Source organism: Podarcis cretensis, assembly GCF_951804945.1.
Source record: "Podarcis cretensis genome assembly, chromosome: 8".
NCBI classification, from domain to species: domain Eukaryota; kingdom Metazoa; phylum Chordata; class Lepidosauria; order Squamata; family Lacertidae; genus Podarcis; species Podarcis cretensis.
The window spans coordinates 70,490,978-70,517,071 of NC_137177.1; the positions used below are offsets into that span (position 1 = coordinate 70,490,978).

General features: G+C 45.3%; 2 protein-coding genes and 1 long non-coding RNA gene across 8 annotated transcripts in view; 1 reads left to right on the forward strand and 2 right to left on the reverse strand.

The window, feature by feature from the left end:
- The first annotated feature begins 2,309 nt into the window (after positions 1-2,309).
- Positions 2,310-25,233, forward strand: LOC307222049 (putative oxidoreductase YteT). 3 transcript variants are annotated; one of them, XM_079987074.1, is made up of 16 exons: positions 2,316-2,416; positions 4,774-4,923; positions 5,883-5,993; positions 6,925-7,009; positions 8,323-8,396; positions 9,727-9,786; positions 11,720-11,827; positions 13,253-13,309; positions 15,132-15,262; positions 15,875-15,929; positions 16,657-16,749; positions 18,257-18,391; positions 20,124-20,225; positions 20,541-20,705; positions 21,208-24,191; positions 24,556-25,233. In XM_079987074.1, exons 2-15 carry the CDS (start codon positions 4,828-4,830, stop codon positions 21,322-21,324), a joined length of 1,389 nt encoding a protein of 462 aa, XP_079843200.1. In that variant the 5' UTR covers positions 2,316-2,416; positions 4,774-4,827; the 3' UTR covers positions 21,325-24,191; positions 24,556-25,233. The 3 variants fall into 3 exon arrangements, with proteins under 3 accessions (XP_079843201.1, XP_079843200.1, XP_079843202.1); XM_079987075.1 differs by lacking the exon at positions 4,774-4,923 and having other exon boundaries at positions 2,310-2,416; XM_079987076.1 differs by lacking the exon at positions 11,720-11,827.
- On the reverse strand, positions 18,533-19,532 carry LOC307222226. The gene is made up of 2 exons (XR_013841646.1): positions 19,024-19,532; positions 18,533-18,989 (listed from the first exon to the last, which is right to left on the reverse strand). It is a non-coding gene; the product is annotated as an uncharacterized lncRNA (long non-coding RNA).
- The window catches only part of MRPS16 (mitochondrial ribosomal protein S16), a 317,894-nt gene continuing 316,868 nt past the window's right edge, over positions 25,069-26,094 (reverse strand). For all 4 annotated transcript variants that reach the window (XM_079987375.1, XM_079987374.1, XM_079987373.1 and 1 more), the window contains exon 4: positions 25,069-25,889. In XM_079987375.1, coding sequence (XP_079843501.1) covers positions 25,765-25,889 — 125 coding nt within the window. In that variant the 3' untranslated portion in view covers positions 25,069-25,764. The remainder of the gene's footprint in view (positions 25,890-26,094) is intronic.

Sequence of the window (26,094 nt, forward strand, 5' to 3'; positions counted from 1 at the left end):
AATCCGAGGTACCACTGTATTTTGGAAACGTACATCCAGGTTTTTTTCCCTTTACATTTTTTTTGGGGGGGGGGCAAGAGGGTGGGGCGCTAAGCTATAGCTTGTTTAGCTTATACATAAATCTGGCACTTAATGCAAATATACCGTATACCGCTTCAGATTTTGCCACTTTACTCCTGCAGTTTTCTCAGTTAGTAGGCTGGTTTGTTTGTTTGAAAAATGTAACCCGTCATTTCAAACAAGCAGCCCAGGGGTAAGGAACCTTACTTCCCAAGAGCCATATGCCTCTGGAAGTGATCTGTTGGAGCATCACAGCAGTGCTCAAAGCAGTTTACAGAGATCCACAGGGGAGCTAAATAACTTTAAAAAGCATTAGCCATGGGGGGGGGGGAGGAGAGCTCAGCGTCGAATCCAATAAATGCCACATCAATATCAATATTAATATTAATATTAAAAAAAGCAATAAACACATAACAGCTTCCTCTAGTGAACTCTGTTGGTGAATGAAATGGTCCATTCAGAAGCAAGGAGGCTGTCAGCATACTCAAGAGGAAAAGCACTATTGTGGCACAGGGCAGGGAACAGCACAAGGGTGCTTCTTGGGAAAGAAAAAGCTGAAAAGTTGTGGTTGTCATGGAATATCCTGGAGAAGGAATGGCTAGCTGGTTGGCACACTCCACACTACAACATTTTGTTGTGGGTTCTCACTTGTAATAAAGGTAAAGGTAAAGGACCCCTTACAGTTAAGTCCAGTCGTGAACGACTGGGGTTTTGGCGCTCATCCCGCTTTACTGGCCGAGGGAGCCGACGTTTGTCCACAGACAGTTTTTCGGGGTCATGTGGCCAGCATGACTAAGCCGCTTCTGGCGAAACCAGAGCAGTGCATGGAAATGCCGTTTACCTTCCTGCCAGAATGGTACCTATTTATCTACTTGCACTTTGATGTGCTAGGTTGGCAGGAGCAGGGACCGAGCAACGGGAGCTCACCCCGTCGCGGGGATTCGAACCTTCGACCTTCCAATCAGCAAGCCCTAGGCTCAGTGGTTTAGACCACAGCGCCACCTGCGTCCCTTCACTTGTAATAAGGGTAACAATACATGCCTAGCACATCATTCTAAACATTTCACATGCATGCAGTCTTTACAGCAGCCCTGGAAGGTAGGGGTGTGTATTATTATCTCCATACAGCAGATGGGATTCATGTTACAAGAAAGGAGATTCCGAGTAAACATTAGGAAGAATTTTCTGACGCCAAAAACTCTTTGATAGCAGGAAGAGCTCCCTTGGAAGGTGGCAGGCAGATACAATTAAATAACCACACACTTTGAAAATAAAATTATCAATATGCACTTGCATAATTAAGAATAAATAGATATAAGCAGTAGTTACAGGTAGGTAGCCATGCTGGTCTGCCGTAGCCAAAACAAAATAAAAAAATTATACATGATAAAGCTATTTTTAACCATCTCACCCCTTGCTTTTTCCTGTAAGACCAATTGCAGTTGTTAACAGTCCGTCAACAGGTTTACCACACCTATCAGCCAATCACCCATTCCCACCACCCTTCTGAGTAATACCCCTCCCCACCTCTCACTGTATATAAAGGTCTGGTGACTTCTGTTTCAGTGTATCTGAAGAAGTGTGCATGCACACGAAAGCTCATGTGCTCGTGTGCATGCACACGAAAGCTCACCTTAGAGACCAACAAACTTAGTTGGTCTCTAAGGTGCTTCTGGAAGGAATTTTTTTAGATATAAGCAGCATGTACATATCCGCTGAAAGGAGATTGCTACATAGCTCAGTCGGTAGAATATAGACTCTTAATCTCTGGGTTGTCAGTTAGATTCCTGCATTGCAAGGAGCTGAACTAGATGACCCTCGTGGTCTCTTCCAGCTCTTCAATTCTATGATTCTATATTATTATTATTATTATTATTATTATTATTATTATTACTTTAAAGGATAGCTGAGGCTGCAATGCTACACAAGTATGTTGCACATACTTACCTGTGAGTAAGCTCCGCTGGTCTCAATGATGCTTACCTCTGAGTAGGCACTGTGTGGGCATCTCCTTAGCTCAGCGATAGCCTGGTGAGCTCCAGATGTTCTTGCCTACAATCCCCATAATTCCTCACTGTTAACTAATTGGGGTTGGAGTCCAAAGCTAACCGGTCTAAACGCAGAACCAATCAACAGCTGGCATCCTCATTTCCCCGCCCCAACTTTTCTTGTCGGCCAATAAAATTCCTCCCGTGCGATGTCATCCGCGCCCATTGATTGGCTTGAGTTCGGAGAGCCCCGCGTGAATGGGGAATCTGGAAGTGGGCGTGGCTCCCTGCCCAGCTGAGCTTTCTGTTCTGAGGTCGGTGTTAATCGTGCTCAGCGATCAGATCAGAACAAGCTCTGCTATTGTCCGGTGAGTCTCTCTCAATGCAAACTATAAATCTGATAACACGAAGGGATGCTGTTAGCGGGAGGAAATCACTTTAAAACAAACAAACCAGGGTGATGGTCTCAAAACATTGCTGAAAAGCTTCCCCGACGTTAGTTTCAGGTTTAAGATACTTCCCTCCTCTTGCTGTTTAGCCAGCGCTATGTGGGATGTGCCGGGCTTGCATTTTTAAGCTGTATTAAATGCTTTTACACCCCACGTTTCCTCCAAGGAGCTCAAGGTGGAAAGGTGGTGGGGCTTAAATATTTAAATATTAAATATTTACCAGGATTTGTATTTTGCCTAATAATAGTAATGGTAATATCATCTGTAAGCGGTTTACATAAAATAACATAAAACGTTCATTAAAAAAATAGCTTTTTCTTTATTTTCCATCTCTCTTCCTTCTCCTTCTTTCGATTTATCCTTTTCTTGTATTTTCCTCCTTCTGACTTAGCTACTTAATCTAAAAAAAGAGCAGTTTTATTTCGGCATATCATAAAAATATACTTTGTAATGGGTATGTATCTTTGAATAAGTATCAACAAATAAAATAAAATAAATGAGACAAAAGTTATTAAAATACAGGTAACGTGTTGTAGCCGACGTTCAAATCAAAGTAGACTCGTTGAAGTTAATGGGTTATTAATTTCAATGGGTCTGCTCTGAGCAGGACTAATGTTGGATGCCACCCCAAACTAACAGTTTTAAAAACAAATTGGACACACTTTATTCACAGAAGCATAGAAGATGGCTCTCATATCACCTCTCGGTCTTCTTTTCTCCAGTCTAAACATACCCAACTCCTTCAGCTGCTCCTCATAGGGCTTGGTTTCCAGACCCATGATCATCTTGGTTGCTCTCCCTTGCACACTTTCCTGCTTGTCAATATCCTTCTTAAACTGTGTTGCCCAGAACTGGATACAGGATCTGACTAAGGCAGAATAAGAGTAGAACTGTTACTCCCATTGATCTGGACACTATACTTCTGTTGATCCAGCCTAGAACAGTGTTAGCTTTTTTTTGCTGCTGCATCACACTCCTGACTCTTGTTAATCTTGTGGTCTACTAAGATCCCTAGAACTTCCTTATATGTACTGTGCTGCTGTCAACCCAGATGTCCCTCGTCCTATAGTTGTCCCTATTGGAATTCATTTTGTTATTTTTGGCCTAGTTCTCCCATCTGCTAAGGTTATGTTAAATCCTTGAATCTTGACTCTGTCTTATGTGGTATTAGCTACATTTCCTAATTTGGTGTCATCTGCAAGTTTGACAAGCACCCGGCCCAGTTCCTTCAACCAAGTCATTTATAAAGATGTTGAACAACACCGGGCCCAGGACAGAACCCTGCAGCACCCCACTTTAAAAAAATATATATATATAATTTTTATTGAATGATTTTATGTTACAAAAAAATACAACCATACTACCACTAAATATAATTAAGAAATAAAAATTACATACATCAATATTTAGTTTATTTACCGTCTTATTTCCTCCCAAACATTCCATACAAAAACACACATATGTGCAGCCACCCACCCCCACACCCCCGCACACAAAATGATAATAATGAAAGTAAATATTTTCCCCCTTTTATCTTCCAAAATCTTTTCTTCAACTTTGATTTCCTGTCAAGTCCCTTTGCATATATTTTATCTTACAATCGAATGTACACAAAACAATAAACCTTTCTATATAAATTTTCCAATACATTCTGAAAACATAATACATCCTTAATTGTTGTCCACCTCCTTTTAGTTAATCTATCACTCGAATGCTAGCACGGAGTCAAAACTATTATTTTATTTTTGCACATATCTTCTATAACCATCCCATTTTCCCACAAATTTTTGCTTTGAGTTTCCTCTGAGTTTACTAGTCAATTGAGCCGTCTCCACCAATTCGTGTAATTTGATTTGCCAATCTGTTATTTTGGACCCTTGTGATCTTTCCATCCCTTGGCCACAAGTATAGGAGCCGCTGCAGTTGAACAACACCGGACCCAGGACAGAACCCTGCGGCACCCCACTTCTCACTTTTTTATGAAATGACAAGGAACTATTGGTGAGCACTGTTTGGGTTTGGTCAGTCAGCCAGTTTCAAATCCACCTAACTAATATTGTCTAGCTAGTCTACATTTTACCAGGAAGTTCTACTGAAATCAAGAGACACTACATCCACAGCATTCCCCTGATCCAGCAAACTTGTAACTCAAAAAAGAGAGAAAAGAAATAAGATTAGTCTGGCATGACTTGTTTTTCAGAAACCCATGGTTGGTCTTGGTAATCACAGCATCTTTTTCAAAGTGCTCACAGACCGGCTGTTTAATTCTGTTCTAGGACCTTTCCTGGTATCTACAGCAAGCTGACCAGTTGGTAGTTGCCTTTTTGAAGATGGGAGCAAAACCTTCCTGCTTCCAGCCCACAGGGACTTCACCTGTTCCCCAAGAATTCTCAAATGTTAGAGGAGGAAGCTCTGAGATTCCAAATGTGAGTTCCTTTGGTAATCCTTGAACGCAGCTCAGCAGGCCGTGGATAGGTGTTGAACAGTTCTACCTTCTCTCTGACACCCAATAGCATTTCTTCATCTTCTCCATGCAGAGGACCTACTATTTGCTTGTTCTTCCTCTTGCTTCAAACATAGCTGCAGAAAACCATTTTTTATTATTTTTAACCTCTCTTTCAAGCTCGTTCTGAGCTTCTCCCTGCAAGCGTTGACTACTCATTTCTACATCATGATTTTCCTCTTCTATACATGCCCGTTTTAAATCTAAGAAAAATAAAATAAATGTTTTTATTGATTAGTTTAGGGTAATTTGGAATTTGATATTGAGTATAGAATTCTACTTTGTGAGACTCCCCTCCTCTTCTTCTTTTTAAATATATATATCAAGTTTCTAGACCTTATGACTGAGAAGTAGGCTTGAAATTGTAGGGACATTGTAGAACATTTTAGAAGCTGTTGATTAAGGCCTGAGGCTTCACAACCTCTTGACATTTCCCTGAATCTCTGCCAAGATTAGCAAAAGAAGCCAGGAAATGCAAACAAAGCAGACATGTACGGTAAGTAAATTGTGGTTTGTGGATAGTTTCATTTCCTGAATTCTCTCTGCAAAAGTTCTTTTCATTTTCTTTCTTTCTTTTAAAAAATAGGTCGTTTCGTTACATATAACAGTACAAATGTTTCAGAGGTGCAGAAACAAACAATGGCCTTGCATGTTTGACATCCTGTGGCTCACAATTTAAGAAGGAGAATGTTGCAGAGCAGAGACATGGTTATTGCGGGGAGATAAAAAGAAAGCTATGAATAATATGATCACAATTCCCTGGAAGTACATTGAAGCTGTCAGCAATAAATTCTGGGATGCAGTCAAATCCAGATAAAGCCATAACTCTGCAGGAACTTCCCAGCCGTAAGCTTGTCCTAAGTTTTTGTTTCCTTGACGCAGATGGAAAGCAACACCGAGATGTCTCGCCAAGTCACTGTTCTCGTGATTGGAGCTGGAAGTCGGGGAAGGAATTATTCCTCTTTTGCTCAGCAGTTTCCTGCACGCATGAAGGTAAGAGCTGACCAGGGATCTTCTGAGACTTGTGAACACACCCTTCTACTGATGTCAAAATAGCTCCAGGTGCAGTGGACTTCAAACCAAACACTTGATACTCATCCCCCCCCCCCACCCAGCAAATGTCCCATTTTTCTTCAGTGTGATTTTTGCATAGCACAAACACCCACACCCACACACCAATGATTTGCAATTCATGCAATTCATGATTTTGCCAGGGCAAAAATTATGAAACCGCTATCACAATATGGACTTTAAACTGGTTTTGGACATTACAGTGGTACCTCGGGTTACATAGACTTCAGGTTACAGACTCCGCTAACCCAGAAATAGTACCTAAGGTTAAGAACTTTGCTTCAGGATGAGAACAGAAATCGTGCTCCGGCAGTGCAGTGGCAGCAGGAGGACCCATTAGCTAAAGTGGTGCTTCAGGTTAAGAACAGTTTCAGGTTAAGAACGGACCTCCGGAACGAATTAAGTACTTAACCCGAGGTACCACTGTATATCAATATATCAACCAGTCCTATTTACAGGTGCGGAGAGTATTGCTTTCACTCAGGCTTCCCGTGGGCATCTGATTGGCTGCTGTGAGCATAGGATGTTGAACTAAATGGACCACTATGCTTTCCATGGTACAGTCGTACCTCAGAAGTCGAACGGAATCTGTTCAGCTTCCAAAACGTTTGGAAACCAAAGTGTGGCTTCTGATTGGCTGCAGGAAGCTCCTGCAGCCAACCTGAAGCTGCAGAAGCCACGTCGGACATTCGGCTTCCAAAAATTGTTCGCAAACGGGAACACTCGCTTCCGGGTTTGGGGTGTTCGGGAGCCAAAACGTTCGAGAACTAAGCTGTATTGAAATAGCCTGCATTGGACCGCTATAGTCCAACTATCTGCTTGCGAGATGCTGACAGCTTTCTCCCTTTGTTAGGTGATTGGTGTGGCAGACCCACATCCATTTGCGAGGAAGAGGCTCCAGGAAGCTCATGGCATTGACGAGGACAATGTGTTTGATGGTATGCAATTATTACTCTATATCTCTGCCCTGCCTTTGCTGCCCTGCCTTTGCTGTGGTCTTCAGCATAATTCATGTAGGTGTAGAGAGGGGGGGAATTGAGAAAATTGACCACTATCAGGATGTAGCCTCTGGGTGTCAGAATTCTGGTGAAAATGAAAGAGGCAATTGCTAGTGTGGTATAGTGGTTAAGAGCGATAGACTCGTAATCTGGGGAACCGGGTTTGCGTCTTTGCTCCTCCACATGCAGCTGCTGGGTGACCTTGGGCTAGTCACACTTCTCTGAAGTCTCTCAGCCCCACTCACCCCACAGAGTGTTTGTTGTGGGGGAGGAAGGGAAAGGAGAATGTTATCCGCTTTGAGACTCCTTTGGGTAGTGATAAAGCAGGATATCAAATCCAAACTCTTCTTCTTCTCTTCCAATGTTAGCTTATTCGTCCTATGTCTGGAAAAGTAAACCAACCCAGCAAATACCAATTGTTGTTGCTGATTTCAATATACCTTGTATTTTCTTTGCATTGAAAGGGGGGGGGGTCTGGATAACCCATTGACAATGTAATTTGGGTGATTCTTTATGGAAATAATGTAAACTCAATTTCGGCACAGCAGACCATGAGACAAATAATGTAGTTTTTGGCCAGAGGTGAACTGCAGAGGAACAGAAACGGCGCTTCATTCAGGGCGGAATGGAAAAACGGTGCCTTCTTACATCCCTGTGACATTGCACAGAAGCTAGAAGTTTCTCCAGTAAATATGCTCCCCATCTCCAAAGAGCTTACTGCAACATGCACACTGCTATTTCTCCCCTGCCCCCCCCCCCCCCGCCAGTTTTATCCTCACAACAACTCTGTCAGGAAGGCGAGGCTAAACAAAAATTAATACATCTCTCTGACTGTTTTGGGGCTTGGTTTTTTCTCTCTCCTCCTACCTCTGGAAACATTGGCTGAGATCTTATTTTGCTTTGTTTCACACACTGAGTTGTATCCAATGCTAGTGCTACTCAAGAGTAGACGCGTTGAACTAAGGTAGGTTGATTCATTTCAGTGAGTTTTGTCTGTGTAGAAATTAGTTGTATACACCCCATTATGGTCCCCCCCCCCCAAGATGTGAGAATGTACATTTGTGATAAATGCCTGTTTGTGGGTACGGTGATTCCAAGATAGATAAATATTTTTTAGAATTTTCTTCCTAATAATCATTTAAAGATTATGCTAAATAACAGGAAATGGAGGGGAAGAGAACCCAGCAGCATAATATGTGTAATTTTCTGCTCTTGCAGTTCATCCTTTCACTGTTCAATCTTATTCTTTTAAGACTGGACAGCAGCGGCTGAGAAAGAGAGGTTTGCAGATGCTGTTATCATAGCAACACCCGACAGCCTACACAAGGTACTGCTAACCTTCTCCCACTCGAGGCTTCTTTTGAGTCAAGCCTGAGTCATCTTGACTCTGCTTGCATGCAAACAGTTTTAGTGGCAGTGCTCAGCTTAGCCCTGCGTGAGAAATAAAAGTAGAAGTAGTTTAGGGATATACTTTGAAACAAGAAGGAGTTTAGCTTGAGCACACACAGCCTCTGAATCTAACAGTGTCCCCCATACAGCCATGGGAATGCCCACCAAGGATGTTGGAGAATGGAAAGCAGAGAGGAAATTACCAATGTCAGTTTGTTCCTTCCAAGTCGAGAAATACAATCAGTATTCACTGCTGTTGCTTTTGGTCTGCAAAGGATGTGAAATTGGTTACATTCCGCCTCCCCCATTTCCTTTTATGTTTATACGAGTGGGGTAGAGTAACTCGACGGCAATTTATTGTGCACAGTGAATTAACTCTGCAAATTACCTAAGCCACGTTGTTTCCTGACAGCAGGATGAATAGCATCCATTTTGGCAGAAAGCAAACTGCAGAGGCATAGAAACAGCGCTGCATGTGACGAGCGCAAGGCAGAACAGAAAAGGATGCTGCCTAGTTTCCCTAATATCCGCTTTGCCATATCACACACACCCCTTTCCCCCTGAAGCACCATGTGTGCTTATCCATGCATTTTAGTATGGTTTTTGCAAAGTTTGTTTTACGCATTAAAAACTGTTCTGAAGGAGGAGGCTGTTGGAGTGATCCAAGGGCCAGCCAGTTGCCACTTTCCAAAACCTTGCTTCAGGAAAGGGATGGGGTTATGAGATTGTGCTTAGCGGTGGCTGGTGCCCATGGAGACAGGTAGGGTGGAAGGCAGGGAGCCCACCAGCAGGTGGTGCCAGAGCCAGTGGCTGGCAGAGCCAAGGAAATCTAGTTTGGATCCCATCCTCCTCCCTACTGAGTTCTACCAGGGGCAACACCGAGACTGTGTAGTAGGATGCTGGCGGTCTGTGCCACACCTGGGCTAAGCTGTAAGTAGGAAGGAAGGAAGGTGGGGGCAGGCTGAGGTTGCCTCATGCAACCTGATGGGCCAGCCCCCACTGATTGTGAATGATAACAGGAACTGGCCAATTGTTGCTGTGCAATTCCGTCTTCTGCTGAAAGCCAGAAGACCACCATCCAAACACAGCCAAAATGGAGTCTTTGCGGTTCCAGAGGAGAGGGACCACTGAATAGGATGTCTGCCTTTAAGTTGCTATATATAAAAAAAGAGAACCATGTATTTAGAAAAATCCTTTCCCAAGACACTAAGGATGCATTGAAATGTCAGCTGCTTGATGGTAATTTGTGGTGGTCTCTTCCCCACCAGGCGCCGGCAGTGGCTTTTGCCCACAAAGGATACCACATCTTGCTGGAGAAGCCCATGGCGGTAAGTGTTGCCTGTGTTAGAAACTCTCATATACCGTATTTTTCGCCCCATAGGGTGCACCGATGGTTTTTTTTTGGGGGGGGGGGGGAATAAAGAAAAAAAATTATTTCCCCCCCAGGTGCAGGGCTGGGGCGGGGGAAGCCCAAGCGTCCCCTGACCCCAGCCCCCAGAACAGGCTGCTATCCGCAAGGCTAGGGAGACCGGCGGGAAGTCGCACCGGTCTCCCCAGGCTTGCGGATATCTTCCCGAAGCCTCCCCGCTGTCCCCCGAGCTTGTGGGGCTGGTGGTGGGGAGAAGCGCTGCTTTCCCCACCGCCAGCCTCCAAACCAGGTCAGGTTTGGAGGCTGCTATCCGCAAGCCTTGGGAGCCCGATGGGAACTCCCGCAGAGCTCCCAAGGCTTGCGGATAGCTTCCTGAAGCCTGGAGAGTGAGAGGGGTCGGTGCGCACCGATCCCTCTCACTCTCCAGGCTTCAGCGAAAGCCTGCATTTGCCCCATAGGACGCACACACATTTCCCCTTCATTTTTGGAGGGGGAAAAGTGTGTCCTATAGGGCGAAAAATACGGTATATATTAGGCATTAAATGGCTCCTTAAACCAGGGTTACAGCTAGTTGCCTTTTGGGGGCCAGACAATTCGAAAGTTGTATTTTTCAGTATGACTTTTTGGTTCCTGAAATTCAAGTAAAATATAACGGATAGAATTCGTTATATGTGATGCTAGTGTGTGAAAACAGTCGAGATCCAAGGATCCCCAGGCATGCACCTCCAGGTGCACCTTCACTTGGCTGAAGGCCTGGTGCAAAATTTCCCCTGGAGAATTTCGAATGCTGTGTGCTGGCAGGACCTCTTGCTGGAGGAAATTGTTGAGGCCACAGTAGCAAGTCCAGGGTTAAGACGGTTATAATTGCTGCATGCTGAACCATAAGGACATGCTTTCCAGTGGAAAGGAGAAGCTGTCTCAGAGCATGCCAAGCGAGGGTCTTTCCTTCCTGGGTCTGTTTTCTGGGCTCCCAAGAATTCTTCCTTGGTTTGTTCTTCTGCTTCCTGTTGACTCTTCGACGCACTTCCTCTGCCTTTGTAGCACTTGGCTGAGATCGAAAAATGTGCACTCAGCTGAGCCAAAAAGTGTGCATGTCAGCTATAATTTCTTTCCTCAGGCCAGAATCTCTGACTGAATTCCTTGTGAGCAGTCGAGCATTTCTTTTGTAAGTCTCTGGGCTTAATGGTCTCGTGTGGTCAGCCAGCCGACCTCGCTGTCTTCAGAAGCCCTCCTGCTCATTCTGAAATTCTAACCACTGCTGAGAAGACCCAAATGCCTTCAAGTGTGACTCTAGCTGGTTGTTGCTCTTCTTCCATTGACCGTTTCCATATGTCCACATCCTGGGGGCGTTTTTGGACTACAACTCCCATCATCCCTTACCCATTGACTGTTCTTGGCTGGGGCTGATGGGACTTGGAGCCCAACACTGTCTCTGGAAGGCCTAACCCCTGCCCTGGAGGGATAGGAAATGCTCTATGCTCTTAAAATAGGTAAGAGCAGGGGGTAGCCAAGGTGGTGGCCTCCAGATGTTGAACTACAACTCCCATCAGCCATGGTCAGTAATCAGGGATGATGGGAGTTGTAGTCCAGTAATACCTGGAGTGCATTGGGTTCCCCATCCCTGTGCTAAAGGCTCATCCGGAAAGGAGTCTCCCTGCTGTGTCTCTGCATAAGTGGCTGATCTGGCTTTTATCAATGGAAACAAAGCCAGGGAAGCTGTGCCCTTGGGATGTTCTTGAACTACAGATCCCAAGAGCCCCAGCTGGCATTGCCAGGGATGTTGAGAGTTGTAGTCCGGGGGGGGGGGCAGTAGGTTGGCTTATCCCCAGGTGAAGTGACCAGTGTTGCCTTGGCTGAAACTGATTGCATTTCCCCCCCTTTTGATCGATCAGGTAACACTAGAGGACTGTAAAGAAATAGTTCTGGCCTGTAAAACCAACGACGTCATCCTCGCAGTCTGTCACGTCCTGCGCTACCATCCAGTGTCCTTGAAAATAAAGGTATGCCAGCTAGGCAGACAGTGAGGGGAGGACGTACTCTTAAAAATATCAGCCCTTCTAATTCCAGGTTCCCCCCCTCCAAACCCAGTGTTGAAGGAACCACTTCTCCTTTTTTATATATATAATAAATTTTATTAAAGTTTTGAAGGTTACAGAAAGAAAAATAGAAAAAGTTAAACAAACAAAGCGCAAAAAAAACAAAAAAACACACAAATCCAACCTTTACATAACTTTCTTTCCTTTGCTTATTTCCTTGACCTCCTCACACCTCCCTTTTTTGTATTCTAATTCAATTAGATATTTCAGCAAATCCTTTCCATCTTTATTTTTATCCTAATGATTTATCTTAATATACTATAATTTTACATTCTGTTCTTTCACCAATTAACAATCCATTTTTACTTAATCCTTTATATCATTTCTGCTAAAACCACATTACTTCATTCCAACATCCTTCTAACATTCCTTAATTTTACAATGTTTCTGTAGATAAACTTTAAATTTCTTCCAATCTTCTTCCACCTGAAGGAACCACTTCTCACAGAGACTGAGGACCAGGAGTTTTTAACTCAGAGGTAGCGTTTAGAGGAGCCAACAGGCAACCCGTCTAACGCAAGGCTTCAATACTAAGCCTCTCTCTCATTCACGAGAGGGTGCAGTCCTTTTAAGTGCAAGGAAACAGTGCAGTTCTTACAGGAGTCAAAGGTGGCTTGCCTGCCCTTTATTCTCCTGGTAGAAAGTTCAACGCTGCGGTAATTCACCCAGCCGGCCCTTGACAAAATGCTTTCCTTCACACTATCCATTTTCTATGTCTCCTTCATGTTCTCTTCTCATACCCCTACTCTACACCTCTGCTGGCACGCACAAAGTTTTTCTTTTTTAAGGAGATGGTTAATGAGGGTCAAAAGGCACTCAGAAGCTTGACCTTAATTACATTCACTTCTTTCACAGGGGAAGGTGGCTGAGAGGTTCCTCTGTGAGTTCTCGCCCAGCCTCCTCATTGGGTGCAGTTGTCTCCTGACCCTGTACCGAACACAAACCTCAAATAAACAGAGGAAACCAACTGCATTCGCTGGATTGGTTTCTGTTCCAGGCAGGGGGTGAACGAGTAGACACCCTCGGTTTCTGCTCCCGTTTTCTTTTTCTCTGACAACTCTCTGCCCTATCTGTTTACAGTGGTACCTCGGGTTACATACGCTACAGTTTACATATGCTTCAGGTTACAGACTCTGCTAACCCAGAAATAGTGCTTCAGGTTAAGAACTTTGCTTCAGGATAAGAACAGAAATCATGCTCCAGCGGCGCAGTGGCAGCGGGAGGCCCCATTAGCTAAAGTGGTGCTTCAGGTTAAGAACAGTTTCAGGTTAAGAATGGACCTCCGGAATGAAAATACTTAACCCAAGGTACCACTGTATTTTTGTTTAGGAACTCCTAGACGCTGGACTGATTGGAGACATCTGCCACATTCAGCACCTGGAACCTGTAAGTATAGAATCATAGAGTCGGAAGGGACCTCATGGGGTCATCTAGTCCAAACCCCCTGCAATGCAGGCATCTCAGCTAAAGCATCCATGACAGAGGGCCCTCCAGCCTCTGCTTAAAAAACCTCCAAGGGAGGAGAGTCCACAACCTGTCAAGAGGGACCGTTCCACTGTCAAACAGCTCTTCCTGTCAGAAAGTTCTTCCTTGTGTTTAGTTGGAATCTCCTTTCTTGTAACATGAAGCCCCGGGTTCGAGTCCTACCTCCAGAGCAGGAGGAAACAAGCTTGCTCCATCTTCCATGTGACAGCCCTTCAGATATTTGAAGATGCCTGTCATATCTCCTTTCAGTCTCCTATTTTCCACGCCAAACATACCCAGCTCCTTCAAGCACTTTTCATTAGGCTTCGTTTTCAGTATTACATGCCCAAGTTACACTGAATCCTATGAAACACGCTTCCCTGCACTCATGATGTAATAGCATGCCTCCCCGTTTTCTCCTGCCTGTTTCTCTTTTCCCTTTGCCCCACTAGCCCCATGCTGCCCTTATTCAGCCACTTGCCTGCATGCCTTTGTAATTATATCAGTTCTGGGGAGTGGCACAGTTTGTCAGCTTTCTCCTGCTTAGTCTCAGTGTTGCCCCTTGTAAGACTCAGCAGAGAGGAGGATAGGGATGAAACTGGAATCCATTGACTCCACCTGCCACTGGCTCTAGCGCCACCTACTGTTGGGCTCCCTGCTTTCCACCCTACCAGTCATCCTTTTGGGCAGTGTAAAGGTAAAGGTACCCCTGCCCGTACGGGCCAGTCTTGACAGACTCTGGGGTTGTGCGCCCATCTCACTTAAGAGGCCAGGGGCCAGCGCTGTCCGGAGACACTTCCAGGTCACGTGGCCAGCGTGACATCGCTGCTCTGGCCAGAGCCAGAGCCGCACACGGAAACGCCGTTTACCTTCCCGCTGGTAAGCGGTCCCTATTTATCTACTTGCACCCGGAGGTGCTTTCGAACTGCTAGGTTGGCAGGCGCTGGGACCGAGCAGCGGGAGCGCACCCCGCCGCAGGGATTCGAACCGCCGACCTTTGGATCGGCAAGTCCTAAGCGCTGAGGCTTTAACCCACAGCGCCACCTGCGTCCCTTTGGGCAGTGTACCTGTCCCCAAATTCTTGGTCAAGGACCATGTGTGTGGATGCTGCAATAAAAGACAAATAGTACATTACCGAGCTATTCCAGCCTACTTGTAAAAGTGTTTAGCTAAGTTTCTGAGCGGGTGGGGAAGCTCTCATAATAATTTCTTGCATTTATTTATTTGCACAGATTTGTGTTCAAATATGAAAGTCTGTTGGACAGTATACATTTTTTAAAAAGAAAGAAAAAAGAATGTCCTAAAACACACACACAAAACATCAGAAAAGCTGTGTTTGTTTACGTGTGCCTATACTAGTTTATGATTTGCATTGCATGAACATGTAAACGTTATAATTTGCTTATGCTTTTAAGTAAGTTGTAAGTCTCTCATGGGCCTCTAACAAGTGACCAACAAATCTAATACTTATTATTATTATTATTATTATTATTTACTAAAAGTTCACGTTATTCGTGGTACAGAGTTGGGCCACCTTTGGGGAAAAGTCTGTTTAAACTAAAAAGGTTTTATTGTCATCCCTGGCTGATAGAGCTAATGGGAGTTAGGGTCCAGCAGCTTGTGGGGAGGCAAATTCCCCACCTGAGTTTTAGCGCTTCATGCTTTCCATTCCAGCAGCTCTTGCTCCCTGTCTCGAGACTAACCACGAACTGTTTTTCTCTCCCTGACCCCGCCCCCCACCCAGGTTGGATTCTGGCATTTTGCCCACTCCTTTGTACGAGGAAACTGGCGGAACGAAGCCGAGAGCACCTTTTCGCTGCTCGCTAAATCGTGCCACGATGTTGACCTCATCAATTACTGGATGGGCAGCAGAAGGTACGCAAGGAAGAACCCTTCTCTCTTAAGAAGCTGCTATTGTTTGCAGAGGCGGAAAGGGAGCGAGGTTCCAACTAAAGAAGACTGGCAACTTACGTTGACAGAATATGCACAACTTGCAGGCTTAGCATATAGAATAAGAGAGCAAGAAGAATATACGTTTAAAGAAGATTGCCAAATGTTTATTGAGTATATGGAAAATAACTGCACAGCTGAAAACGCTGGCAGCATTAAGATAAATTCAACAGTGTAAATAATCTTTGATGGGTGTAATACTGGGGAAATGATTGGAATAGTTTTTGTAAAATATGCAGGGGTGTGTGTGTGTGTGTGTGTGTGTGTGTGTGTGTGTTTGGGACGTTGCTCTTGTGGAAATCAGACAGGCCCCTGCAGCCCTGAAAGATGCCAAAAATGCATTTGTTTCAAGTTCCAAGTGTTTTAAAGAGAATGGATCTTGTTCCACGTTGGCCCTTGGTCTGGATTTTATTATGTTTTTATTGTACAAAGTCTTGATACTTAAAAAAAAAAATGTGCTGATGTTTTATAAATATTATTATAAATAAATAAACCTCAAAATGCCTCTTCCCCTTCCCTCCCTGATTCTTCTTTCAGATGTTTGAAAGTGTCGTCTTTTGGCAACCTGTCCCATTTCACGAAAGAGCACAAGGTTGGTCAAACTTTCCAATGAGTACTTTTTTATGTTTTTAAAGGAAGAGTCTTTTGTGCATTTGGGTGACTGCAGAATTTGAGCAGCCTCCTGCCAGCTTTCAACTTTGCCCCTGAAATAAAATCAAGCCTCTAATCCATACTGTGGAAACAATGATGTTCTGAGATGCAGTCTGTGAATTTAATAGTAATAATAGTTTATTTCTTATACCCCGTCCATCTGACTGGGTTGCCCCCAGCCACTCTGGGCAGCTTCCAACAAAAAAACACACACAATAAAACATCAAACAATTAAAAACTTCCCTTTACAGGACTGCCTTCAGATGTCTTCTAAAATTCATACAGTTGTTTATCTGTTTGACATCTGATAGGAGGGCATTCCACAAGGTGGGTGCCACTACCGAGAAGGCCCTCTGCCTGGTTCCCTGTAACTTCACTTCTCACAATGATGGAACTGCCAGAAGGCCCTTGGAGCTGGACCTCAGTGTCTGGGCTGAATGATGGGGGTGGAGACGCTCCTTCTGGTATACGGGGCCGAGGCTTTAAAGTTCAGCACCAACACTTTGGATTGTGTCTGGAAACGTACTGGGAGCCAGTGTAGATCCTTCAGGACCGGTGATATATGGTCCCGGCGGCCGATCCCAGTCACCAGTCTAGCTGCCGCATTCTGGATTAGTTATAGTGCGCCATTGTTTCTCAGCAATGACTTCTCTCCAACTTTCCCTTAGCCGGAAGGTGCCGCAGATCGCTGTTTAGACTGTTCGGTTGAAGAAACCTGCCCGTATTCAGCAAAGAAGATTTATCTGGCACAGGCCGAGAGGGTAGGTACTGAGAGGGGTTCTAACCTTGGAGATAGGTTGATTTATTTATTCCCCCACCCAGCGGCGTAGCATGGGTTGTCAGCACCCGGGGCAAGGCAAGTAATTTGCGCCCCCTAACCCGGGGCAAGGTAAGTAATTTGCGCCCCTAACCCCTAACCTGCCGCCGCTGCCAGCTTCTTCTTGCTGCTGCCTGGGCTGGTCGGGTGTGGTTCTCTCCCACGCTCAGTGCTGCGCTGGGCGGCCGCTGCACTGTCCCTCCCCCAGATAGTCCCTCCCTCGCTCTCTCTCCACTCCGCACTGCAACGCACGCCTGGCACCCTCCCCCTCCACAGTGGGCGGCGACCCGGCAGCTCGGATCGGATTCGCACAGCCAGCACTGCAGTGAGAGAGAGTGAGTGAGCCAGGTAGGGACAGAGAGCTGCGAGTGCGAGCGCCCCCCCCAAAAATGTTGCGCCCGGTGCGGCTGGCCCCCCCTGCACCCCCCACGCTACGCCACTGCCCCCACCACAGGTTAACAAGTTACTCAGTAAGGAAAAACAAAACAAAACCAACGACTTGATCTTTTTTCTCTTTTTTCTGGCTGTAGAGGTGTGCATTGATCAATTTGCAAGTGCCTGGCGGTTTAGAAAAAGTTATGAAAATGATTTCAGTTTGCAACAAGAAAATTTCACACACACAAATGTGTGTTTCTATATCTATGTAATTTAGTGAATAATAATAATAATAATAATAATAATAATAATAATAAATTTTATTTATACCCCGCCTTCCCTGGCCAGAGCCGGGCTCAGGGCGGCTAACGCCAAATCACAGTAAAAACATAATAGGGGAAGGGGAAAACCAATTTAAAATACAGGTTAAAATGCAATTTAAAATGCAGCCTCATTTTAAAAGTAGCTCATAGATCAAAAACATTAGGGGAGGGAAACATAAGGGTCAGACTGAGTCCAAACCAAAGGCCAGGCAGAACAGCTCTGTCTTGCAGGTCCTGTGGAAAGATGTCAAGTCCCGCAGGGCCCTAGTCTCTTGTGACAGAGCCATATATCTTGCCGTTCTCCCAACTTGGGATTCAAGGTAGCTTTCGACATTTAAAAACACCATTCTAAAATACAAAGTAATAAAAAGAAACAAGTTAAACGTGATAATTAAAGTACATCAGGACATATTGGGAACCGGAAGCTAAAATACAGTTTGCCCCGTGGTCAGCAGCCCAGAGGTCAGCATTGTCCACACGTTAGTTTCCAAAGGCCTCTCTTAACAGGAAGGTCTCAGCCTTCTGGTGGAAGGGCATGATAGAAGGAGCCAGTCTAACTTCCCTTGGGAGAGGGGCTAGTTGGGCTGCAGCAGTGTGGTGTAGTGGTTAGTGGGCTGGCTGGGGAGAGCCAGTCTTCAGACTCTGGCTCCAGCGGAGTTCTTCTTGCGTTCCTAAGATCCAAACTTGTTGAGGATGGGCTGGATCCTGCTGGGACGCTGCTGTTGACACAGTCTTCCTTTTGTTTCATCCCAGGGATACTTTGGGTGGCCAGTGTCTGTGGTCTGCCATAGCGGTGAGTACGATATAGAATCGCTGACTGACGCCTTGCGCCACGGCCCCTACGGAAGGTGCGTTTACGAGTGTGACAATGATGTTGTTAATCACCAGGTATGCAGCCTTGCACTAAACCTTCCTTCCTCTTCTCCCCAGCCGCCCTCCTCCGGTTATTTCCTAACCAAATTGACAAGTCACAGAAATGTCAGCATTATTGTCTTGGAAGATGTTTAGTAGGGCAAGTTCTGGGTTGACTTCTAAAACTTAATTAGTTATTTTGCATATTTCTTATATGATTGCTGTCCAGAAGAGTTGGATTTTGGGGCATTCTCACCACATGTGGAGGTATGTGCCTGTGGATTTTGGTGAGGTTCGCCAGCATTTTCGTGAGGTTCCTGGGCATATTAGCGCTAGTTTCCCTGGTGTTAGGTACCATCTGTGAGTTTCAGAATGAGTTCTTTCCTTTCCACTGATACGGATTTAAAGGGAGGTTTAGACCACATTCTAGTCCATTGGGTGGGGTTAATCTCCTAGCCTATGCTCCCCACCCTCCAATTATCCTCTGCACCTTTGCAGTGAATATTTTCTAGAAGTATGAATTGCTTGACTTTAATATAGTACAGGACTGGGGAACCTTTTTTCAAGCTGAGGGCTACATTCTCTCCTGGGTAATGTTCGGGGTGGCAAAAAGGAGGCAGAACAGTGCAGTTTTCTACGCACATACATCTCTGTCTGCACATACGCACATACTTTGTGCAGTTTTCTACACACATACATCTCTGTCTTCCGTTTGGGAAAGCAAGAGGCACAATCAGAGTTCAAGGGCAAAGTCCAGTCTGGCATAAACTCTCAGGGAGTTGATAGTTTAAGAGCAGCTGGCTCCCAGTGAGTCTGCAGGGGCAGTCAGCTATGTGGCAGTATCTGACATGCACCTCTGATGGCCTCCTGACAACTGACACAAAATAGCAAGGGGACAGTTCCTTATATCATTTCATTTAACCAATCAGAAACGTCCCTTCAGATTGGTGAAAATAGTAACGACTCCAAACCAATGAAAGCTGGCCTTGCTTTTGAATTTGAAACCCAAATGTCAATGCTCAACATAAAACTTCTGAATGGTGACATTTTTCATTGTCAGTTTTGGGGGTGGGAAGGTTTGTTACGGCTCTAGTTTGCTAATTTAAGACAGGGTTTCTCCAGCCATTGTTGGACTACAACTCCCATCATCCCTAGCTAGCAGGACCAGTGGTCAAAAATGATGTGCTGAAGTTCTCACCCTGGGCCAGCAGGGGGATACTGTAGATAGTTTTCACTCAGGTCCACGTCAGTTATTTTAGGCGGGAAACCCTGGGTTGTTGTTGCTACAATGTTGACAGCCGGCTGCTTATAAAAGCAGGCCAGCTGAGCTGTTTGCTGTTCAGTTCTGTCCAGCTTACAAATAAATAGCTGCTCTGGAGAAATCGCTGTGTCGCCTGCTATGTTCGCCCACAACCTAACAGAGATTGTAGTCCAAAAACAGCTGGAGACCCAACTTTGGGAAACCCTGATTTAAGATTTCAAGGTTTCATATATTTGTGTATGTGTATAATCTCAATCTCTCTCTCTCTCTGTCTGTCTGTCTGTCTGTCTGTCTGTCTTTCTATTCCAAGTTTGCCAACTCGCAGTTCTCAGATAGTTTGTTCTATAACTTCCACCAGCCCAAGTTGGTGCTTACAGAAGGCATGCTTTGAAACCAGTCTTGAGAACTAGGAGCATCCGTTTAAATAATGGAAATTGAAACCTGCTTCCAGCTCCCTACCATGTTCTGTACACTGGTCTTCACTTGTTGTTTCATGTCCCTCCTCAGGTTGTCAATATGGAGTTTGAAGGTGGAGCCACTGTTGCCTTCACAATGGTTGGCTTCACACACAAACTAGGCGTGAGGAAAACAACCATCTATGGGACAAAGGTAAACTTAACTGCAGGGCTCTGTGCATGAAATTGGCCGCACTCAGGGAATTCCCAATTCTGCAATCTGATCTCCAAGGTACCTAGGCCAGTCACTGTCTCTCTGCCTTACCTACCTCACAGCGTTGTTGTAAGGATAGACTGGAGAGTGGGGGGAGGGAGAGCATCCATTACCTTGAGATCTTTGGAGAAAAGGTGGGGTGTACATGCAATACTGAATAAAATTAAAATCCTTCAGTCAGTTTCACCTTTGGTCATATTAAACACTGGTGGTCTTCATAAAACAGTTTTACCTTCCTGCGTTTTTTATTTTTAGGGAGAACTTTCCTGCGAGGGTTCAGAACCAGTGGAGATTTATGATTTCCTGGAAAGGAAGAAAAGCAGCTTTTCTCCAGATAAAGCAGCCTGTGTCCCAATGTGCTTAAGTGCTCACAGTGGTGCTGACTACTACCTCATGGAGAGTTTCATTTCAGCTGTAGCAGTGAGTTTATTATGTGCATGCACCCCGCTTTAATTCCCCAATAAGTATAGAATTGTATTGTCACACACACACACACACACACACACACACACACCTCTGCGTCTGAGATTGCCCACTATGCTTTCAAACCCATCTTCAGAGTCATAAAGACTGTACTGTGTGTACACTGGTTTCTGATAGCTACAGGGCACAGCCTGCAGTGATTTCAAGACTTTGTGTGTCTTGGAACATTGCTGAAAACTTTTTTTTTTTGCATGCAAATGCAGATTTGTACACATGGAACATTCTGAATTGGCCTTGGGTAAGGCTTCTATCAGCCTCAGTTCCATCTTCTGTACAATGGGTACACCTAATAACAGGACCTACCTTGTAGGCTCACCTTGAGGATTCCCAAGAATAAATGTGAATTCAAATAGTCTGAACGGCTCTACAAATGCTAGGCGTTTATTATTCCTCTCCAGGCCTCGCTAAAACATCTTTTGTTTTTCTCTGAAAAAAACAGGAGAATAACCCATCTCTGATTCGAACCGGTCCAGAAGACACCTTAAACTCTCATCTCCTTGTATTTGAAGCAGAGAGATCCAGAAAAGAGAATCGGGTTGTGCTTCTAGAGCTGTGAAAAAGCTAGGGGAGGTGATGTTGTATCTCATGGGCAATTGCTATGCTGGTTTATGATTAACGCTCCTCTATGCAGCTGAATCACTTATGATGTAGGGAGCAGCTTGCTTGCATACTTAAAATGAAGCAGTTAACAGCTTGCATTCCAAAGATGTTAAGGGCAACCTTATCATTCCTTTATAGCACAAGAACTACAGGAACGTATTTCAATTTTTAAAGTTTGCATTCAAGGAAGACACGCCCTCCCCACTTGATTCTGCAGGAATTTCTCTCCCTGGAAGTCCCTAAGAAGCCCCCAACAGTAACCAGGGAGGGAGGGCTTTCAGTGGGGCTTTCAATATTTTGAGGAACAGCACCACTGCTGAGGTATGGCAGTGTGAATTCTTTGCACTTTTTGGAAACACTCCAGGACATTTTGGTATTTATCATTCTTCCCAGCTGTGTGAAAAGGTCTGTTTTAGGTGTTTCATATTGTTTTCAATGCTCCTGCCAACCTAGCAGTTGCTCCTGCCAACCTAGCAGTTCGAAAGCACGAAGTGCAAGTAGATAAATAGGTACCACTCCGGCGGGAAGGTAAACGACATTTCCGTGCGCTGCTCTGGTTCGCCAGAAGCGGCTTAGTCATGCTGGCCACATGACCCGGAAGTTGTACACCAGCTCCCTCGGCCAGTAAAGCAAGATGAGTGCCGGAACCCCAGAGTCATCCGCGACTGGACCTAATGGTCCCTTTACTTTTACTATTGTTTTCAAGCCGGTGCTTGCACTGTTCTTAAAACCTGTTTTCATTGATTTTACTGTATGTTTGCAAATCGCCTTACAGGAAAGGTGCTTCATAAAACAATTTACCCATAGATCAGTCTTGTATTTGAGGAGCTCCCCTCCAGAGTTTCAGACAACTGCCCGTTTCCCCTTCCTACCTGAAGATGCCAGAGAACGAGATATTTTAATTAAGGATGTTTTAATGCCCCAATAGAAATACACATAAAAATTGTCCAGTAGCACTTTAAAAAGGTAAAGGTAAAGGGACCCCTGACCGTTAGGTCCCGTCGTGGCTGACTCTGGGGTTGTGGCACTCATCTCGCTTCCCGCTTTATTGGCCGAGGGAGCCGGCGTACAGCTTCTGGGTCATGTGGCCAGCATGACTAAGCCGCTTCTGGCGAACCAGAGCAGCACACGGAAACACTGTTTACCTTCCTGCCGGAGCAGTACCTATTTATCTACTTGCACTTTGAGGTGCTTTTGAACTGCTAGGTTGACAGGAGCAGGGACCGAGCAACTGGAGCTCACCCCATCGCGGGGATTCGAACCGCCGACCTTCTGATCGGCAAGTCCTAGGCTCTGTGGTTTAACCCACAGCGCTACCCGCGTCCCTAGTAGCACCTTAGAGGCCAACTTAGTTTGTTCTTTATTACAGCTAGGTAGCCGTGTTGGTCTGCCGTAGTCAAAACAAAATGAAAAAATTCCTTCCAGTAGCACCTTACAGACCAACTAAGTTTGTTCTTGGTGTGAGCTTTCGTGTGCATACACACTTCTTCAGATACACTGAAACAGAAGTCACCAGACCTTTATATATAGTGGGAGGGTGGGGGTATTACCCAGAAGGTGGGAATGGGTGATTGGCTGACAGGTGTGGTAAACCTACCGCTCTCCACCCTCTCACTATATAAAGGTCTGGTGACTTCTGTTTCAGTGTATCTGAAGAAGTGTGCATGCACACGAAAGCTCATACCAAGAACAAACATACATTTCTACTGTGTCAGATCAACATGGCTACCTACTTGAATTTAATGCCCCAATGGAACTGTTATTCCATCACAACAACCACCCATTATCTGGAGTAGCGCTCACATTGAGTTACAACAGTTGCCTAACATCTGCATTTTCTGAAACGAATACATTTTTGTTCCGGCTGGTTTTCCTAGCAGGGTGAATGGGTCTTTGCCACAGGCATCAGTCTTAAGTATAGTTTGAGTTTTGTTTTAAATGCATTTTCTGGTTTTGAATGGCCATTCACGTACATCACCTTGAGACACTTCAGAATGTGATTAACAAATCACTGATGGTAATATTCTGTATGCAAAGCAGATTCTCTACCACTGAACTTCCCTTCAGACAAATTTAGCCCCTCCCCTTCAGACAAATTTACAAAGGATAAAGCAATTAGTGGCTAGTAGCCACGTTGGCTATATACTGTTATTAATTATTAATTTAATTTATATATTGCCCTATACCCGGAGGTCAGTAATGGAGGCAGTATGTGTCTGAATACCTAGTTGCCTGGAAGCAATATTGTGTGATAACCATTTCATTCATCCCCTCCTTGTTGGCATCTAGCTGGCCTCTTGGGGAGGGGGAGACTGAACAGGACCCTGGACTAGATGGGCCCTTTCGATTTGCATCAGCAAAGTTCTTAAGTTCTAACGGAGTGTTCTACCCCTCCTTTGCCAGCTGCTAGCAGAACATCTGCTTTGCACGCAGAAGGTATAATGATACAATTCTGTGATGCTATGAATACCTGGCATCTCCCAGTAGGGCTGGGAGAGAACCTTGCAGAGATGCTGCCAGTCAGTGTGCAGTGTTTCTCAACCTTGGGTCCCCAGATGTAGTTGGACTACAGCTCCCATCATCCCTGCTCACTGGTCCCACTAGCTAGGGATGATGGGAGTTGCAGCCCAACAACAGCTGGAGACCCAAGTTTGAGAAATACCTGTGTAGAGAATGGGCCCAGTGGTCTGATTCTGTATTTTTAAGAATTCGGTTGCTCATTATGGCAGCACCTACACTTTGGGACCCCCTGCCTTCTGAGATTGAGCCTTCACTTTATTCAATGTCTGATAAAAACATTCTTGTTTAGACCTGCCTACGCAGGTGGCGCTGTGGGTAAAAGCCTCAGCGCCTAGGGCTTGCCGATCGAAAGGTCGGCGGTTCGAATCCCTGCAGCGGGGTGCGTTCCCGTCGTTCGGTCCCAGCACCTGCCAACCTAGCAGTTCGAAAGCACCCCTGGGTGCAAGTAGATAAATAGGGACCGCTTACTAGCGGGAAGGTAAACGGCGTTTCCATGTGCGGCTCTGGCTCTGGCCAGAGCAGCGATGTCACGCTGGCCACGTGACCCGGAAGTGTCTCCGGACAGCGCTGGCCCCTGGCCTCTTAAGTGAGATGGGCGCACAACCCCAGAGTCTGTCAAGACTGGCCCGTACAGGCAGGGGTACCTTTACCTTTACCTTTTACCCAGATGCTTAGAAAGTTGAGGTAACTTTAAAACTGTTTTACTGTTCTAACCTTTGTATGTTTTAAAGCGAAGCTGTAAATTTTTATTGATTTTGCTCTATCTTTTTGCAAACCGCTTTGAGGTCTTAAAAAAATATATCATTCAAGCTATGTATAAATTTCACAAAATAAATAATAAAAGCCATTTTGCAAACTGATCTGCCTAATGCACTAAGGAGGAAACCCACAAAGCAAGACTATTTAGATCATGGTGCCGATAGTGCCAAGGTTGCAGGTTTGAGCCCCATATGGGATATCAGCTTATTCCTACATTGCAGGACTAGATGATCCTCAGGGTCCCTTCCAAGTCTATAATTCTATGATTCTTTAGTACTGTTTAGTCTGCTTGTGACGGCCAAGAGGTGACCAGGGCCCTCAAATCTCATCCACTAACCCCTACAAATGATTTTGGGTTTTTTGCCAGACACACCTCTTCTTAGGCATCCTCAGACATTCATATATACAACATACCAAGACCTAGAAACTTTATTTTTTTTTATTTACCAGAAAGCTGAATTTTGCACCTTTTTAGTGGGAGGAGGTAGATCAGCAGGCAGGTGCGTAGATGGAAAACTTCCCTTCCCTCCCATCAGTCCATTAACATTCCTCTGCCAAAGTGGTCCAGGAGGAAAGCCTTTCCCCCCAATAAAGTATCTCACAAGCAGTGACAGTGCAGACACCAGAGAAGCGTTAAATCTGGCCAAAGGATGGAGAAAGAACTGAATTTTTGAAGATGGGAGCAGGAAACCTCTGGATGGTTGGATGATGATAAATGCCCAACTGGCAGCAAAGGAAGTGGACAGGGATCATGGGAGTTGCAGTCCTGCAAAGGCTCCCATCCCATGTTGCTGGAAGTACCTCTCCCAGCAGGTGTTACAACGCTTATGTCGAGTCAGGCTGTGAGCTAGGCCATGGGGTGAGGAAGCTGCAGCCCTCCAGGTGGAACTGGGCTCCAGCTCCCATCATCCCTGCCCACTGGTCATTCTGGCAGGGGTTGAGGAGGGTCCAAGAGCATCTGGCGGGCCGCACGTCACCAAACCTGAAGAAGGCTGTGGCTCTATCATGTTGCAAGCAGAGACAGAGCCTGTATCTGCTCGCTTCTCCTGCACAACAGGCGGTCCTTCATCCTGGCATTGCCTTCTGAGCTGGTAGCGAAAGCCCCACATTTTGCTCTTTATTCATTCCGAGCTGGGCTTGCTTCTTCCTGAGCAGCCCTCTCAGCCTGCTGGGCTTGTGCTTTCCTCACTCTTTCGGCGTTTGTGATGGTCATCGGATGCAGGGGGAGGAATCCAGAAAGCCCTGGGCGGGGGAAAGAAAAGGCACTTTGTTGTTACTGTCTATACTCTTCACGGCAAGGGTGGGAGAACCTCTCTCAGCCTGATGGGTCACATTCGCTTCCGGTCAACTTTCTAGGGGGCATGTATGAATGGTGCGTGAGGCCAGAGGCAGAAGCGGCTGGAGCAATTTGTGTAGTTATTACCTTTGCACAATAGGCTGCTTTCCC

Excerpts from the sequence above, each read along its gene's own strand:
- LOC307222049 (XM_079987074.1), top strand. The coding sequence starts at position 4,828 with ATGGGAGCAAAACCTTCCTGCTTCCAGCCCACAGGGACTTCACCTGTT. Across the intron at positions 9,787-11,719 it reads TGCTGGAGAAGCCCATGGCG|GTAACACTAGAGGACTGTAA; the intron begins GTAAGTGTTGCC and ends TTGATCGATCAG. Across the intron at positions 20,226-20,540 it reads CAACCATCTATGGGACAAAG|GGAGAACTTTCCTGCGAGGG; the intron begins GTAAACTTAACT and ends TTTTATTTTTAG.